This window comes from Molossus molossus, unplaced genomic scaffold (genome assembly GCF_014108415.1).
Source record: "Molossus molossus isolate mMolMol1 unplaced genomic scaffold, mMolMol1.p scaffold_m16_p_16, whole genome shotgun sequence".
Classification (NCBI taxonomy): domain Eukaryota; kingdom Metazoa; phylum Chordata; class Mammalia; order Chiroptera; family Molossidae; genus Molossus; species Molossus molossus.
In genome coordinates, this window is record NW_023425351.1 from 46,676,984 (window position 1) to 46,693,763 (window position 16,780).

Here is a 16,780-nt window from a genome sequence, read left to right on the forward strand (position 1 = left end):
CCAGGCTCACCTCCCCACTCTCTCTTGTCTTCCCCTCAGTAAGTCTTCGGGCTTTTCTCCCTCCCCACCAGCCCCGTTTTCCAGAACTTCCTCATCCTCCCTCCAGCCCCCTCCGGGCTCCAGGTCTCTGACATCACCTGAGCTTCCCACTCGCTCGTACTTCCCATCCCCTCCACTCGACCCCTCGCACCTCCCAGCCCTGACCTCCCAGGGGCTCGCAAGGCCTGTGCTCTCCCTCCTCCCCGGACCCCGCCAGGACACCCCAGGAGCTCCACGCGCTCACACTCCAACCTCCCGGCCCCACACCCGGTGCACTTCTCCCCCACGGTTCCCTCCTTTCCCAAACGGGGCTCCCCTACTTCCCGGTCACACCCCATCCCTGGACCTGACACCCCCCTTCAGTCCCCACGCTCGCACTCCTTTACTTCCCGACTTGACCCACTGGGCGCCCCTCCACCCGCTCCCTCTCCCTCCCGACAGCTCGGACGCCCCCTCCCACGTTCACATTCCCCACCCCCGGCCCTTAGCCCCACCCCCTTTTCTCTCAGCCTCTTCCTGCCCGGCCCCAGCCCACAGAGCTCCCTCGGGAGGGATGGCCGTCGCCCGTGGTGCCTGGGCCTGGGCTGCCGGGAGGTGACGCGGCCCCCGCGGGAGGAGCCCGGGAGGCGGAGGGGAGGAGGCGCGGGCGGCGGGAGCGAACGGCGGCGGCGGCGCAGGGAGCGAGCGGGCCCTCGGCGCCGACTCCGCGGACCTAAGGGGCGGCGGCGGCTGAGGGACCCCGGACCCGCACGTGATGAGGGAGGACAGGCGCCCGACCCTGCGAAGCGTCGGAGTTCGCTGGGATCCGGGCGCTGGCTGCCGAGGGGCCCTGGCCCCGGGACTCTCCGGCGCTAGCCCTCGCCATCCCGTCCCCGCTTTCGCTTCTCCGCTCTAGCGCGGAGGGGTCCCCGCAGCCCTCTCCCCGTCGCTTCTGGAGGGGCTCTTCCCCCGCGGCGCCCGGAGCCCTGGGACGCGTCAGCGGGCGGGACCGCCGAGCTGCTCCTCTGGGAAATTAGCCCCCGCCGCCTCACTACCCTCTCCGCTCCCGCCTCGGCGCCCCTCCGGCTCGCGGGACGCTGCCTCCCGGCGCCCCGCGCGAGTTGCCGGGACTCCCGCGGCGGCTGCTTCGCAGCTACCCCTTCTCCCTCTGAGGCGGCGCGCGCGCCCCTCGCCCCCGCCGCGGCCGGACACACTCGCCCCGGCCCGCGCCGCCCTCGCTCCCTCCAGCCACCCCACCCTTAGTCGTCCCCGCCACCTTACTCCACCACCCTCCCCCACCGCTCGGCGCACACCGCGTCCCGGCCCGGCCTTGCGCTCTCCTCTCAGCCAAACCTCTCACTTGCCAGCCCTTCGCCCCCGGAGGCTGAGGAAACATTTCCCGGAGCGCGCTCCTCAGCCCGCCCTCCCCTCTGCGCTCGCCCTCCCCTCCCCCCGCTTTCTTTCTTGGGGGAGGGGGACTGTCGCCTCGGTTTGAAGGCCATTGATTTGTATGTATTTGTCCCGGCGCCGGAGGCTGCCCCAGCCGCCCGCGCGGGTGCCGCCGCCGCCTCCAGTGGAGTTGCCTCCCTGCTTCCCTAGGGCGGTTAGGCTCCACCAAACATGTCGGCTCCTGTCGGGCCGCGGGGCCGCCCGGCTCCCACCCCGGTGGCCGCTCAGCCTCCTCTGCAGCCCGAGATGCCCGACCTCAGCCACCTCACGGAGGAGGAGAGGAAAATCATCCTGGCTGTCATGGATCGGCAGAAGAAAGAAGAGGAGAAGGAGCAGTCGGTGCTCAAGTAAGGACCCAGCTCCATCTTCCCGCCTCCCTCCCTGCCCTCCGCCCCCTCGGCGGCTGCCCGAGGCCGTCTGCGCGCCCGGGATCGCCGCCCTCCCTCCCCCGGCGCCGGGGCCACGAGGGCTGCGGCCGGCCCGGGCTGCCCGGCGGGTGTCAGCGCGGGGGTGTGTGTCGGGAGGGAAGGCGCCGAGGCCGGCTGAGGCGAGGGTGGCGAGCCTTTGGACGATGTCATTTTCCCCGAGCGTTCTTCGTGATTTCCCCGCGGGCAAGTTCGGCTGCGGCCCCGCGGGGGCAGGGGCTGAACCCCGGCTCCTCGCGCGCCTTCTTCTTTGCCGCCGCCCCGAGGCGGAGGCAGTGAGCGACTGGGGCAGGGAATCCAATATGGCCGTGCACAGGTGCTCCTGGCCCGGACCCGGGCGGAGGCGCGCGGCCGGGGATGCGGGCGCCGCCGTGGGCCCGAGTCCCGCGTGTCCGCACGGCGGCTCTGCCCCCAGCGCTGGGAAGAGCAGAGCTACCCCCGGCCTCCGCGGGCAGGAGGGCGGCGGTGCGGGCGAGGGGCCTGTGCTCTTGCGAGTCTCGGGTGGGTGTGCGGCCGCCGCCATCTTCCAGCCCCTCCCCCTCGGCCGGTTCTAACACCCTGCACTCTGCTGCTCTTCCTGTTTGCAACTAGTAAATCTGTTTAATCCTGAAGAGACTCCAGTTCCTACCATTACTGCAGTTTGCAGTGCTTCCTACCTAGTGAAGTTCTACTACTCGCGCTCCCAGTCGAGGCTGCGGGGCTGGCCGAGGGTGGGAGAGCGAAAGCTGCAGCCAGACAGGGTTTAGCGGCGGCGTAACTTCAGCACTAGGGAACTGTCCAGACGGACAGCGACAGCTTTGAGAAGCTTTCTAGTTAGTCTAGCAGTGAATTGTTTCTACAGGTTTGCTTATAAATGTTTTACGGTGATTTGATTTCTCAGTTACTATGAGAAAGAGATTGTGCAGAAGATGTGTAGCCTTTTTATGTTTTTCCAACTCAACTTTTTTTCTTTTTACTTGAATTGTTCACTGAAAGATTAACTTGTACAGTTTATATGCCAAAGTGGGACTTTTTGTGTGTGTTATCAAATACACTTCCCCATATTCTCCACTGAAACACATAAATGAAAATGTAGAGTTTCTTTATGAAGAAACTAACACACTAACCTCTAATAATGTAAATTTTAAAAACAGGTTGTTGAATTCAGTAGTCTTTAATACACTTATAAGGAAACAATTCTCTCTCTATATTTTCATAATTTGATGAAAAATATTACTTTAAATAATTTATGATAAACGTATCAAGTATTTGTACATGTTTGAAAAAATACTAATTATCAAAAAATACTGAAGGACTAAGAGCAAATGTATTTCTGACATATTAACTAAAATAGAGAATAATTGCTTCTTGCAAGATAATTTCTGGGTTTAAATAGTTTTTTTGGGACTGATTTATTAGTAGACTTGGAAATGAAAAAAAGATTAAGAGAGTTAAGTAGCTTATTTCAACTAATAGAAGTATAAAGCATTATTTATAAAAGGTTTTTGAGCATACTCCTAACTTCACTTTATATATACTGTAAATACCAAGCTGTTGATGACTTAGAGTTTGATAGTTAGATATATTAACCTATATTTTTACTATATTGTTGTAAAACTAATGTTGCCAAAATGATGCTCAACTAAAACATAGATTTATTTCCTTGATCCACATATTTAAATGTAGAATGTATTTTTTATTTCTTTTTGGTATGCTAAATAATAGCATTTATTGGCAAATTCATTATAGTTTCAAATCTGTTATTCTACTATACAGAAATTTAAATGAACTTTTGAGTACTGAATTAAGAATTATTCAAATGAACAATATATTATACTAGAAAATTGTGAAAGGGCTGGATATTCAGGTAGGTACATGTGAATATATTACACTTGTGTGTAACTCTACATACTTTACAAATACATTTAATGTTTGTGCATTCATATTTTTACAATTTAGATAGAAACTAACATTATCTAAACATCTATTCAGTCTATGAATTTACATTGATGAAAAATCTATTTATAATTGTTTTAAATATATACTTGCATTTCTATCTAACTTAGTCTTGAAAGAAGAGGTCATAGCTCAAAATGGCCTACATAGTTTCAGAATTATTTTTGTTTTCACTTTAACAATAAGTTATTTAGAGGTTGAAACATAATATGTTTGAAAATTTAATTGTAAATGTTCTTTAAAAGTGCCTTTTTGGCCCTGGCCGGTTTGGCTCAGCGGTTAGAGCATCCACCTGCGGTCCGGAGAGACCCGGGTTTGGTTCCCGCTAAGGGCATGTACCTCGGTTGCAGTTTGTCCCCGGCCCTGGTTGGTCGTGCGGGTGGCAGCCACTCGATGTGTCCCTTTCACATCGATGTTTCCCTCTCTCTCTCTCTTCCTCTCTCTCCCTCCCACTCTGTCTGTGCAAAAAATGGAAAAATGTCCTCGGATGAGGATTAAAAAAAAAAAAAAAAAAAAAAAAAAAAAAAAAGTGCCTTTTTGTCTTTAATAATAGTAGGCAAGGAAAATGAAGAAAAGACTAGACTTAGAATTATAATAACAAGAGATAAAACATTTTCAAGAATTTGACATTTATTAAGTATTAAATAATCAATATTGGATATTAAATTTCACATGCTATATATAAGAAAATAATTCTAGTATTCTTCAATGGCTACTATTTCCCATTAACTTTTAAGGGACAACTATCTGGTTATAACTATACTGTCCTTTGTTTCTCTTTAGTGATATTCATTTAATTGCATGTTAACATCTATTCTGAAAGAAGGTCATGGATAAAGAGAAATAAACTGATATTCAAATTTATATCTGCTGTCTTTGTAACAACTATATTAGAAAAAGAATTTAATGTGTGAAAATTGGAACAATTGGATGGCTATATTTTTGCATGATCTGTGAGTTTCAATATTTATGTTAAGTATTCATACAAAGTGGCATGTGTATTAGGAGATGATATATGGGAGTACAGGAAAAATATTAAAACATTTGCATTTCTATTTTTATTTGAAAAAGAAATTAAGCTTTACTAATACTTAATATTTAGATCGACAATATTAAGATACATATAATTTACATATAAATATTTATATATTAAGAGGTTCACACCTGTGATATTTTTAATGAGAGGTGATCGATAAAACAGATTAAGATCACCACAGTAATCTCTTGCCTTAGGAGCTGGAACGATTAAAAGTATTTATATTTAATTGTTGGCAGTGTCTTTCAAGGCTAGCTGAACATCCACATACGCAGGACGTCTTCTGTCTCCAACAAATAATACTATTTTATATGTGAGTGAGATACTAGAATTTTTGAAGCATTTACATATATTTATAGGTCAATAATTACTTTTTTATTCTTACATGAATTCCATTAACATTTATCATTTGGATAACTCTGTCAGTAAATTCTATAATATCCTTTCACTGATTAGTGTTTTTAAGCCTTGTCTTTCAAGACTGTAAACTTCCTGAGGGCAAGAATAAAAATGTATCCTTAGAGTTTATATTTTGCAGTATCCTTAATAACTGTGCATAGTAGGTACCTAATAAGTAATGTTGATTTGACTCGTGGTCATGTTAATGAGGTAGTTTACTAATTATGTTGGGGAAATGGAGAGTGAATTTTTTTTTTAAAGAAAAGTATAATTTAAAAGTTTCTATTTTCCTGTGAGTCTTTTTTGTTTGTTTTTTGGTGTGATACTACGAAAAAAATATGAGGAATGCACACCCATTTAAATCAATAGAACAAAGGTATTCATTCAGTAAATATTTATTGAATTTCTACTATGTACATATTATAGTCTTTCAAATGAGGTGTTTTTGTAACAAATGAGAAATTATATATTTCTTGATGTGTAAATTATCTTTTTGATCTCAGTTTAAATTTTTTGTTAATGTCAAAAGGATAATTTGCTCCTCAAATAAAGGAAGATAATAAGTAAAAATTTCCCTGACAGATCAAGGTAATAATTTAGCTTATACTAAAAACAGGTGAGCAGTTCTACTTTTTTTTTAGTAATTCAATTTTAAAAGCACTTTCTAAAGTCAATTTGTAAATTCTTTAATAGGTAATATATATAAATAGTATAAAATTTCTTACTATTTCTTACAAAATTTCTATTTCCCCTAGTCAGAGGCAACTACTATTGCCAGTTTATTGTATAGGCTTCCAGAAAATTCTATGTAGAAGAGTAGATATGTATATATCAAATATTTTATATGTGTATATGTATGTGCACATGCATGTATGGATATATGTGCATAAACATAAAAAACACAAATGTGTTCTGAAGTTTACTTTTTAGGAGATAATTTCTACACTCATTAATATATAGCTGCCTCATTCATTTTAATGGCTGCATAATATTTCATTTTATGAATGTTTTGCAATTTCTTTAACTAGTACCATATTTTTGGGTAAGTTGATTTCAATTATTTTGCCATTAGGAAAAACACTATGTTAAATACCTTTGTACATATGTCATTTTTCCACATGTGTGAATATATCAGTGGGATAAATTTTTAGAAATGGAATTATTTGGTCAAAAGGTCATTATATTTAATTAATATTGACAAATTTACTTTCATAGAGGAAGTACACGTAAGTGACATATACTAGGGAGACTTTTCCACATCATTGCCAACTCTGCATGATAATCTTTGCCAATATTTATGTGAAAAATATATCATTGTAGATTTAGATGAAGTTTTCTTATTATCAGTGAGGTTGAGAGCATTTTATATTTGTGTAGAGCCTTTTACATTTGTGTAGAGCCCTTTGTACTTCTTTTTCTGTTGGTTATTTTTAGTGATCTGTAGAAGCTCTTTATATGTCTTTTGTTTTGTGACCTTGTTTGTGCCTTTTTTTTTTTGCTGGTCAGGATTGTAAAAAAATGTATTTTAATTTATTAGTTTTTGTTTTTTGGCTGGGGGTTGGTGGTTTACGTAGAATGACCTTCCTTATTCTAATATTCATAAAAACTACCATATTTTCCTTTTATGGCTAAATGAAAATGTAAGAATGTGGCATGTCAGATAAATGATGCAATTTTATTATGCAGACTTTTATTTTATTATTATTATTTTTTTTTAATTCTCACCTGATAATATTTTTTGACTTATCTTCAGATAGAGTGGGAGGGAGCGACTGAGAGAGAAACATCAATGTGAGAGAGACACATCAACTGGTTGCCTCCTGCATGACCCCAATCAGGGCTGAGGATGAACCGCAACCAAGGATCATGTGCCCTTGACCAGAATCGAACCCACAACTCATTGGTCCATGGGCAAACTCTCTAACCACTGAGCCAAACTGGCCAGGGCAATCATGGCTTTATTGATTTTAGAGAGAAAGGAAGGGAGAGGGAGAGACAGAGAGAAACATCGATGAGAGGGAACATTGATTGGCTGCCTCCTGCGTGCCCCCGACTGGGGATTTGGCCATGACGATGGTGGTGTTACAGGGGTAGGAAGCTAAGTGGATCTTCAGGGAGAATAGGTGGAATTGGATCATCTTCTAGGTATGCTTAAAAAACCGCAAATTTTATTTTATTATTATTTTTTTAAAATATGTTTTTATTGATTTTTTTTAGAGAGAGATAGAAACATCAATGTGAGAAACATCAAGTGGCTGCCTCCTGCACGCCCCCTACTGGGAATTGAGCCCAAAAACCTGCGCGTGCCCAGACTGGGAATCCAACTGGGACCTCTCAGTCCATGGGACGACACTCAATCCTCTGAGCCACACTGGCTGGGCAAAACCCAGAATTTTAAAATTAAGGGAAATAGACCACAGTCATTTAAATGGTCATCTAGTGCAGAAGACAAAATATCTTTGACCAGGTGATATGTTGATATCTAGCTAATAAAGAATATAAAGAATATTAGCATAAAGAATATTATCATAATGGGCAATGCCATTCTTCTAGTATGTTAACAAGAACAAGGTAGCATGGTAACGAAGTGGAACCAAAGAAGTGAACCAGAAGGTGTACGTAATCAACTGTTTCTTCTGAGGTAATCTATGGCTAAGATTACCTGAAATCAAAGAGCCTTTGCTCTACCTGTATCTCGTGTTTAATTTCTTAAAATATTTTGCCCTTACTTTCTAGTCATGGTCTAACAGTAAATTTTAGTCGTTTTTTTCTTTTTTAATCCTCACCAGAGGATATTTTTTCCATTGATTTTTAGAGAGAGTGAAGGGTGAGACAGAGAGAGAGAAACACTGAAGTGAGACACAAACCTGCACATGCCCCGACTGGGGTGGGAATCAAACCTGCAACCCAGGTACGTACCCTTGACCAGGAATCAAACTCACAACCCTTTGGTCCTCAGCCAGTGCTCTAGCCACTGAGCCACACTGGACAGGACCCAGTTTATTTTTGTTGATATAATAATGAGAGCCTATGGTACTTCTAAAGACAGTCTTATTGTGGTGCCACAGGTTGTCTTAGATGAGATCTGAGAAGTAGTAAGTGGAACCGGAAGAAAGAAGTAGAAATTCAGGAGTTTGAGACTAATATTCAATTTTCATCTTAAGATTGTTCCACATAGCCCTGGCCGGTTTGGCTCAGCGGTTAGAGCGTCGGCTTGCGGTCCTGAGAGACCCGGGTTCGGTTCCCGCTAAGGGCGCGTAATTCGGTTGCAGTTTGTCCCCGGCTCTGGTTGGTCGTGCGGGTGGCAGCCACTTGATGTGTCCCTTTCACGTCAATGTTTCTCTCTCTCTGTTCCTCTCTCTCCCTCCCACTCTACCTGAACAAAAAAAATGGAAAAATGTCCTCAGGATAAAAACAAAAAACAAAAAACAAAGATTGTTCCACATAGCTTTATCTTTGAATTTGAATATATGTCTGAACTTGTGGCAGGAATTGAAGGAAGGAACTAACATTTGTTCAGTGTCTACCAAATGCTTAGATCCAGGTCACAAAGCTTATAAGTACCAGAACACAGATCTGTAGTTAGATCTTTCTAACTCCAAAACCCATTTTCTTTCTTAACTGTTTAGTCTTCTGGAAAACAGTTAAGAGCCTAGTGCTTAAGGGTTTGGCCTCAAGTCAGACAAGCTTAGGTTTGAATCTCAGTTCTGTTACTTGGTAGCTGTGTACCTCAGTGTGTTTATTTGTAATATGGGGATAATAACACCTACTTCAGAAGCTGTTATAAGGATTAATTGAGTTTGCATTTGTAAACCCCTTAGAATTCCTAGTGCATAATATGTACCATATAAGTGTTTGTTAAATAAATAAATTAGCTAGAAGAGGAAAGTATTGATAGCTGTAGAGAATAGCAATCTAGTTTATCAATAAATACTTTTATGAACCCCCAATTTTTAAAACTTGTTGAAAGGACATTGTTACTTTTCTTTAATAAAGACCTAGATCTTCCAAGGTTATAAATAGTATTTCTTGTATTAGTTTTCTACTACTAACAAACTTAGTGGCTTAAACAACACACATTTATTACCTTACAGCTCTGTTGGCCAGAGTCTGACACGGATCTCACTGGACTAAAATAAAAGGAATTGGCTGTGTTTCTTTCTAGAAGCTAGAAGGGGAGGATGTCTCCTTCATTATTAGGTTGTTGAAAGAATTCAGTTCCTTGAAGTTACATGATTGAGATTCCCATTTACTTGTTGGCTGTCAGTGGAATGCTATTCTTACTTCCTAGAGACCTACCTGCCTCTCTCTAGTGCTTGCTTGTAGCCTCCTAATGCCATCTCTCTGACCCTACTTCTGTGGGCATCTCTCTGCCCACAGCTGGGAAAGATTTTTCTCTTTTAAGGATTCATATGATAGATTGGGCCTACTAGATATTCCAGAATAATCTTCCCCTCTTAATCACATTTGTGAAATCCTTTTTGCCATGTAAGGATACATATTTACGTTCCTGGAATTAAAATTTGAACATCTTTGGTCCTGGCTGGTCTGGCTCAGCGGTTAGAGCGTCGACCTTGGGACCAAAGAGTTGCAGGTTTGATTCCGGTCAAGGGCACATACCTCGGTTGTGGTTCGGTCTCTGGCCCTGGTTGGGGCTGTGCAGGAGGCAACAAATAGACATGTCTCTCACATCAGTGCTCCTCTCTATCCCCCCCCCCCCCCGCCGCCTTTATCTGAAGATAAATGGAAGAAAATATCCTCGGGTGAGGACATAAATAAATACATAAATAAAATGTAAACATCTTTGAGGGGGCAGTTATTCTCCTTACATTTCTGTAGTGAGTGCCACTAGATATAAGTTTGGATGTATATATATTTTTAATGATTTTTTTAAGAAAGGGAGAGAGAGAAACATTGATGAGAGAAGCATCAGTGTAGATTAGCTGTCTCCTGCAGCCCCCTACTGGGGATGAAACCTGCAACCCAGGCATGAGTCCCAACTGGGAACTGAACTAGCAACACCTCTGAGCCACACCAGCCAAGCTGGATGTATGTTTTTTATAAAGGAGACATTGTCCTCTTATTTTTAAAAAATGTATTTTGTATTCAGAAACACAAATTCCAGAGTGATATCTCCTAAATAATATTTTACAATGCACTTGTCCATGGGTTCATGATATTTTATTGACCTCAAATTACTGGCAATCTGCTCTCCACTTTTTATTTATTCAGTAGTTTACTCCTGAATTAAAATGTTTTTCTAACTGGGGGTAAGGTGGGGCTCTGAAGACCAGCAGTGTGAATTGTTCTGGGCTCTGCACTTAAGTGCACTTCCTAACTAGTCATTTTAGTTAATAATTGTATTTATTTTTATAGAAGGAGGAATAAATAATATTGTCATATGACTAACATAATGAAGAGTTCTTGAAATCTTTCCAAATGTATTATTTTCATTATCATTTAAAAAGACTCAATATAAGTTTTATATTACAGTATGAGTAAATAAAGATTTGGATTTAATTTTTTGAGAAGAATATGGTTTCTCTTGGAATGTTTGGTTGAAGGGCTGTTTCTTACCCTATAATAAGTGTGGCTATTTTTCTTTCTTATGTTTATTAGCCTAGAAGTCTGACTTAATGAAAAGATATAGTATGTATTATGACAAAATTTATCAGTATTTAAAATATAATCAATTGTTTCAACTTAGGCATATAAAACATTAAAAGTAGCTATGAAACAGTAGAAAATAAAAACAATCCAAGGTTGTCTTTCAAAACTACTAATATAAATTCATGTTGCAGTATATAGTTTTATGTGATAAGATACACTGAGTCCAATCAGGAGACAAACTAAAATAGTAATTTGAATAGGAAAATTGTAATACACAGGAGTATTAACCTATTGCAGCACTGAGTGGCCACCTCTTTTAGGGCTGAGGCTGAGTACCCAAGCAAGGAAGAAACTTGGAAGAGTCCCTTTCCCCCATGGCTAAGGCTGAGATTCAGCCCTTTTAGGAGGTTTTGGCTGTGACTCAGTGCTGTCACAGTCTGGGGCAAACAGGCAGGAAATCATCTGTGGGGGTGTCAGTAGGGCTTGCTGAGAAGCTGGCTGGTGTGCTCAGAAAGTTCACAGGGAACCGACCACGTGGTAGGGTGTCAGTGAGACTTGTTGTGATACTGCCTGCTGAGTGCTGCTGAAACTTTTGAGAAGATGCCCCCTGGGGTGCTGGTAAACCTTGCTAGAGGGTGAATGCCACTGTGTGTCCTGTAAGTTCCTGGCAGCCAAGCAATTCAGGAAAACAACAAAACACTGAGAACCAGAGGGTAGCCCTTTCTTCCTTTAATGTTCCTCTAGCTCCCTCTACTGACAAAGCCTAACAATGTGCCAAATGGTAAAGGAAATAAGAATCCAGATCCAGTATCACAATGCAGGATAAAGAAGGGTGGATTTGGAGCTGGGAGACAATAAATTTATAAATTTAAAGTAGGCTGTGCTATCCCCAAATATCAGTAGCACAAAACAACAGGTTTATTTTTTCTTCATGCTATATGTTTTCTCTGGGCCACTTTGGATCTCTACTCCATGCCATCCTTATTCTGGGACACAGGCTGATGGAGAAACTTATCTGGAGCATTGATAGCAGATGAAAAAAAGAGACTGGTAAATAGCAAATTGTCTCTTAAAATTTTCTCTCTGAAATATGTATACAACTTCTCACATTTCATTGGCCAAATCAAGTTACATGATTATGTCTACCTCAGGGTAGAGAAGTGCAATTCTACCACTTATGGAGGGGGAGTCAGAAATAATTGAAAAAAAAATTTACCACAAGACTGGCAGGATTGACATTAGAAAATTTGTTAATCCCTAGGATAATTATTTAAAATTTCCCCTTTAAAATGTTGTTTATTTGCTTTGCAGTTTTTATGAATTTTAGTGTAAAATAGCATCAACATAAATTGATGGTACTCTTGACTTCAGGTTAGAGAGCCCAAGCCACACAGTGAAGTTATTCATTTGTGTAAAACAATGAAATTGAAAACAAGTTTAAGTAGCAGGAAAATTTTTTTTTAGGGTTAGATACAAACAGACTATTTTTTTTATTTTGTACTTTAAAAATTTATGTTAACATATGCTTACATGATACATGAAATATGGAATGTGCTGTTACGCAGAAAAAAGTTTTTCATTCATGGTCAGTCTTGGATAGGGGATTAAAAAACAAGATTTAGAGATCTGGGTTAGAGTCCCAGCTCCATCATTCACAAGCTATGTTATTTTGAAGAATCACCTAAACTCTGTAGAATGGAGATTGAAAACACAAGTCCAAAGTCATTTAACTGAAACTTGTGGTTTAACTGAAAGATGTGTTTTAGAATCCAGGTATTTGGATTTTAGAAATGTAAAGGTGCATATCCATATTATAAGGTGCTATAATATGTAACTATTAGAAGGTCAGGAAAGCAGCCTCTAATCAAACATAATTATATATCTTCACTGGAAACAAGATTATTTACAAGTGGGTTAAATAAAGACTACATATACATAGTTTCATGTTAATTCGTATTAGGAATTTAGGACAGAATTGCAAAAAAAATTTGTTTTCAGAGCTTTTTGGATTTTGGAATTGTGGGTAAGGAATTATGGGCCTATGGCATCTTTATCATACAGTTAAAGTGACCCTATGTAAATGAAAGTGCCTGTGAGCTGTAAATTGCTATAACATGTTGATCATCATAATCACTGGACATTGATGATATCATAATCGCCAGCCAAATCTCAGGAAAGAGGGAAGGGGGAGGCGGGAAGAGATAAACCAAAGAACTTATATGCATATATACATAACTAATGGGGGGAAAAGGAAGGACATCTGTAATACTTTCAATAATAAAGATAAATTTAAAAAATAAATAAAGTGATATTTAAAGGAAAGAATTGAAAATTAGATTTTTGCTGCCGTTGGCTCACTTAAATACATCAATATTGGGGTCTTGATCTCAGATCATTTGAATTTTTATTTAAATGGTACTGTTGCCAGAAAGAACTTAACACATGAAACATTTGCTCATGTAAAGAACTCTTGTGCTTAAAGTACAGTATCTTCCCATTTTTATCTGCATGCAGCCTTTAACTGGAGTCCCTCCTCTCAGCCATGGAACACACAAAATTATGAGTAATTTTTTTCTCACTTCTCCCAGGTATGAGTACATAACTAGTACCATTGCAGTTGTGCAAGAGATGAATTAATTTATTACATACAATGTATGCTTTAGGACTTTAGAGCTTAATTCTCTTCCAGATCTCTGGTTGACAAAGGCGGGTAAAGGTATACAATTCTGTGTGGCAAACAAGACCTGTCATGATCTATCCCCTATTTATTTACTCTTTGCAGTCTTTTTACTTTTTTAAACATATCTTTATTGTTGAATGTATTACAGATGTCCCCGGTAGTTTCCCCACTGACCCCTTCCTCCCTACTCCCGCCCCTCTCCTGCCTTCCCCACAGTGTTGTCTGTGTCCATTGGTTATTCATATATGCATATAAGTTCTTTGGTTTATCTCTTCCCACTGCCCCTACCCCCTTCCCTTTGAGATTCCTGTCTAATAACCAATTTGTACTTCTTAATCCCTTTGTCATTTTTGTCCATCCCCTCAGCCCCCCTCCCATCTGGCAACCAATACAAAGTTTGCCCTGGCCAGTTTCGCTCAGTGGTTAGAGCGTCGGACTGTGGTCCAGAGAGACCCGGGTTCCATTCCCGCTGAGGGCGCGTACCTCGGTTGCAGTCTGTCCCCGGCCCTGGTTGGGTCATGCGGGAGGTGGCTACTCAATGTGTCCCTTTCACATTGATGTTTCTCTCTCTTTCTCTCTCTCTCTCTCTCCTTCTCACTCTATTGGAACAAAAAAGTGGAAAAATATCCTCGGGTGAGGATTAAAAAAAAAAAAAGTTCTCTGTATCTATGAGTCTGTTTCTGTTCTGCTTGTTCATTTTGTTTTTAGGTTCAATTGTTAATAGATGTGTATTTATTGCCATTTTATTGTTCATATTTTTTATCTTCTTCAAGAAGACCCTTCAGTATTTCATATAATACTGGTTTGGTGGTGATGAACTCCTTTAACTTTCTCTTGCCTAGAAAACTCTTTATACATCCTAAATGATCGATTCTAAATGATACCTTTGCAGGATAGAGTAATCTTGGTTGTAGGTCCTTGCTTTTTATCACTTTGAATATTTCTTGGCTCTCCCTTCTGGCATGCAAAGTTTCTTCTGAGAAATTGGCTGACAGTCTTATGGGGACTCCCTTGTAGGTAAATGACTGTTTTTCTGTCGCTGCTTTCAAGATTCTCTCTTTGTCTTTAACTTTTTGCGTTTTGATTATGATGTGTCATGGTGTGGGCCTCTTTGGGTTCATCTTGTTTGGGACTCTCTGTGCTTCCTGGACTTCTTTGTCTGTTTCCTTCACCAAGTTAGGAAAGTTTTCTGTCATTATTTTTTCAAATAGGTTTTCAATTTCTTGCTCTCTCTCTTCTCCTTCTGGCATCCCCATGATGCAAATGTTGGTATGCTTGACGTTGTCCCAGAGGCCTTTTTACATATCCTTATGGTTTTGGATTCTTTTTCCTTTTTGCTGTTCTGATTGGGTGTTTTTTGCTTCCTTATATTCCAAATCAGTCGTTTGCTTCTTGGTTTTTCCTACTCTACTATTCATTCCCTGTAAATATTCTTTATTTCAGTGCCTTCTTCATTCCTGACTGGTCCTATTTTTATGCTATTGATGTCCTCACTAAGTTCCTTGAGCATCCTTATAATCAGTGTTTTGAACTCTGCATATGTTAGATTGCTTATCTCTGTTTTGTTTAGTTCTTTTCCTGGAGTTTTGTTCTGTTCTGTCATTTGGGACATGGTTTTTTGTCTTCTCATTTTAGGTGCCTCCCTGTGTTTGTTTCTATGTATTAGGTAGAGTTGCTATGTCTCCTAGGCTTGTAGGGTGACCTATTGTAGGTGCCCTGTATGATCCAGTGGCACAGTCTCTCTGTGCCACTGGGCCCTCAAGGTGTACCCCTCGTGTGGACTGTACACCCTTCTGTTGTAATTGAGTCTTAATTGCTGTTGGCACGTCAGTGGCAGGGATTTACTCAGGCTGATCAGCTGAAAGGAATGGCTGTGACCACTGACCACTGGCCTCTGACTACCTTGGAGGATCAGCTGTGCAGCAGCCTACCACACAGAGCAAGACTTACTTCAGCAGGGCTGTGGTACCCACTGAGTCCACCCCTTGAGTGTGTTGCGTGTGGAGGTGGTTGAGTGGTGGTGCTTCGATGTGGACTGAGGCTGTCCATTGGGTGTGCTGGCTTTGGGCAGGGTCAGCCACTGTCTATGTTCTACCCAGGGCTAACAGGCATAAGCTACAGAGTGACCTGCAGATGGCTGCTTCTTGGGCTGGGCTTGGAGGTGCCCAGGCAAAGCCAAGCTGTGAACTAGGGCTGGGTGCTTCTAGTGCCAGGCCTTGTGCCACTTAGTGAGAGGAATGCGGCTCGTTGCAGCTAGATGCTGCTTGTTTAAGAGAATTTAGGAAAATCTGAAGCAAAAGCCAAGACAGACCAATCCTATGATAAAGCCACTGGAAACAGCTTGGGTGGGCCTGAAATTTAGGTGGGACAGGGCCTCAGGGAATCATCAGGGTGGGGCAAACAGTATGAACCAGGTTGCTGGTATTTGCAGTCTTGTTTTCTTCCCCTCCACTATATATTTTAGTTAAATAGTTACACTCCTTTACTTAGTGTTTCCTAACCTTTTTCATGTAATACACACAGAGAAAATGATAATAGGCCTGTCATATTGGGGTAAACTGGAAAATATTTGGGGGTATCTATATGAGAATTTGTGAAAAAATTAATCCCTTTTTATTATATAATTGTAAGCAAAACAAATGCAAGTTATTATAGAAGATAGTAAATGTTGAATTGTAAAAACTTTTAAATAAAAGTTTAAACCTCTAAAATGAGAAACTTAGCTGGCCTCTGTAAGTACACTTTTAAAAGAATCAGGCTTATTTTTTTATTTTTGAAACAGATACACATAATTTCTAATCAGGTCTGTTTAATGATGATATCTTCAAATTCTCTCCAGTCACCATTGATAAGAAAGCTATATAAGCCCTGGCCGGTTTGGCTCTGCAATTAGAGCACCAGCCTGCAGACCAGAGAGAGTCCTGGGTTTGGTTTCTGCTAAGGGCATGTACCTTGGTTGCAGTTTGTCCCCGCCCCAGTTAGGGTCGTGCAGGTGGCAACCAGTTGATGTGTCTCTCTCACATCGATGTTTCTCTCTCTCTCTTCCCTCTCCCTCCCTTCTGCTCTATCTGAAGATAAATGCAAAAATGTCTTCTGGTGAGGATAAATAAAAAAGAAAGCTATATGATTAGTAGGTAGCACATTTCAGGAAAGAACTCAGTTCTTTTTCAAATTAAAAAATTGATGGAAACTTTTTTATGCTATTAGCCAGAATTTTGAAATTCATCC

At 41.6% G+C, this 16,780-nt stretch overlaps 1 protein-coding gene across 1 annotated transcript in view; it reads left to right on the top strand.

Annotated features, from left to right (window-relative positions):
• The first annotated feature begins 1,638 nt into the window (after positions 1-1,638).
• The window catches only part of RIMS2 (regulating synaptic membrane exocytosis 2), a 513,935-nt gene continuing 498,793 nt past the window's right edge, over positions 1,639-16,780 (top strand). Inside the window, exon 1 of the mRNA XM_036264303.1 lies at positions 1,639-1,814. Within this exon, the coding sequence (XP_036120196.1) occupies positions 1,639-1,814 (176 nt within the window). The remainder of the gene's footprint in view (positions 1,815-16,780) is intronic.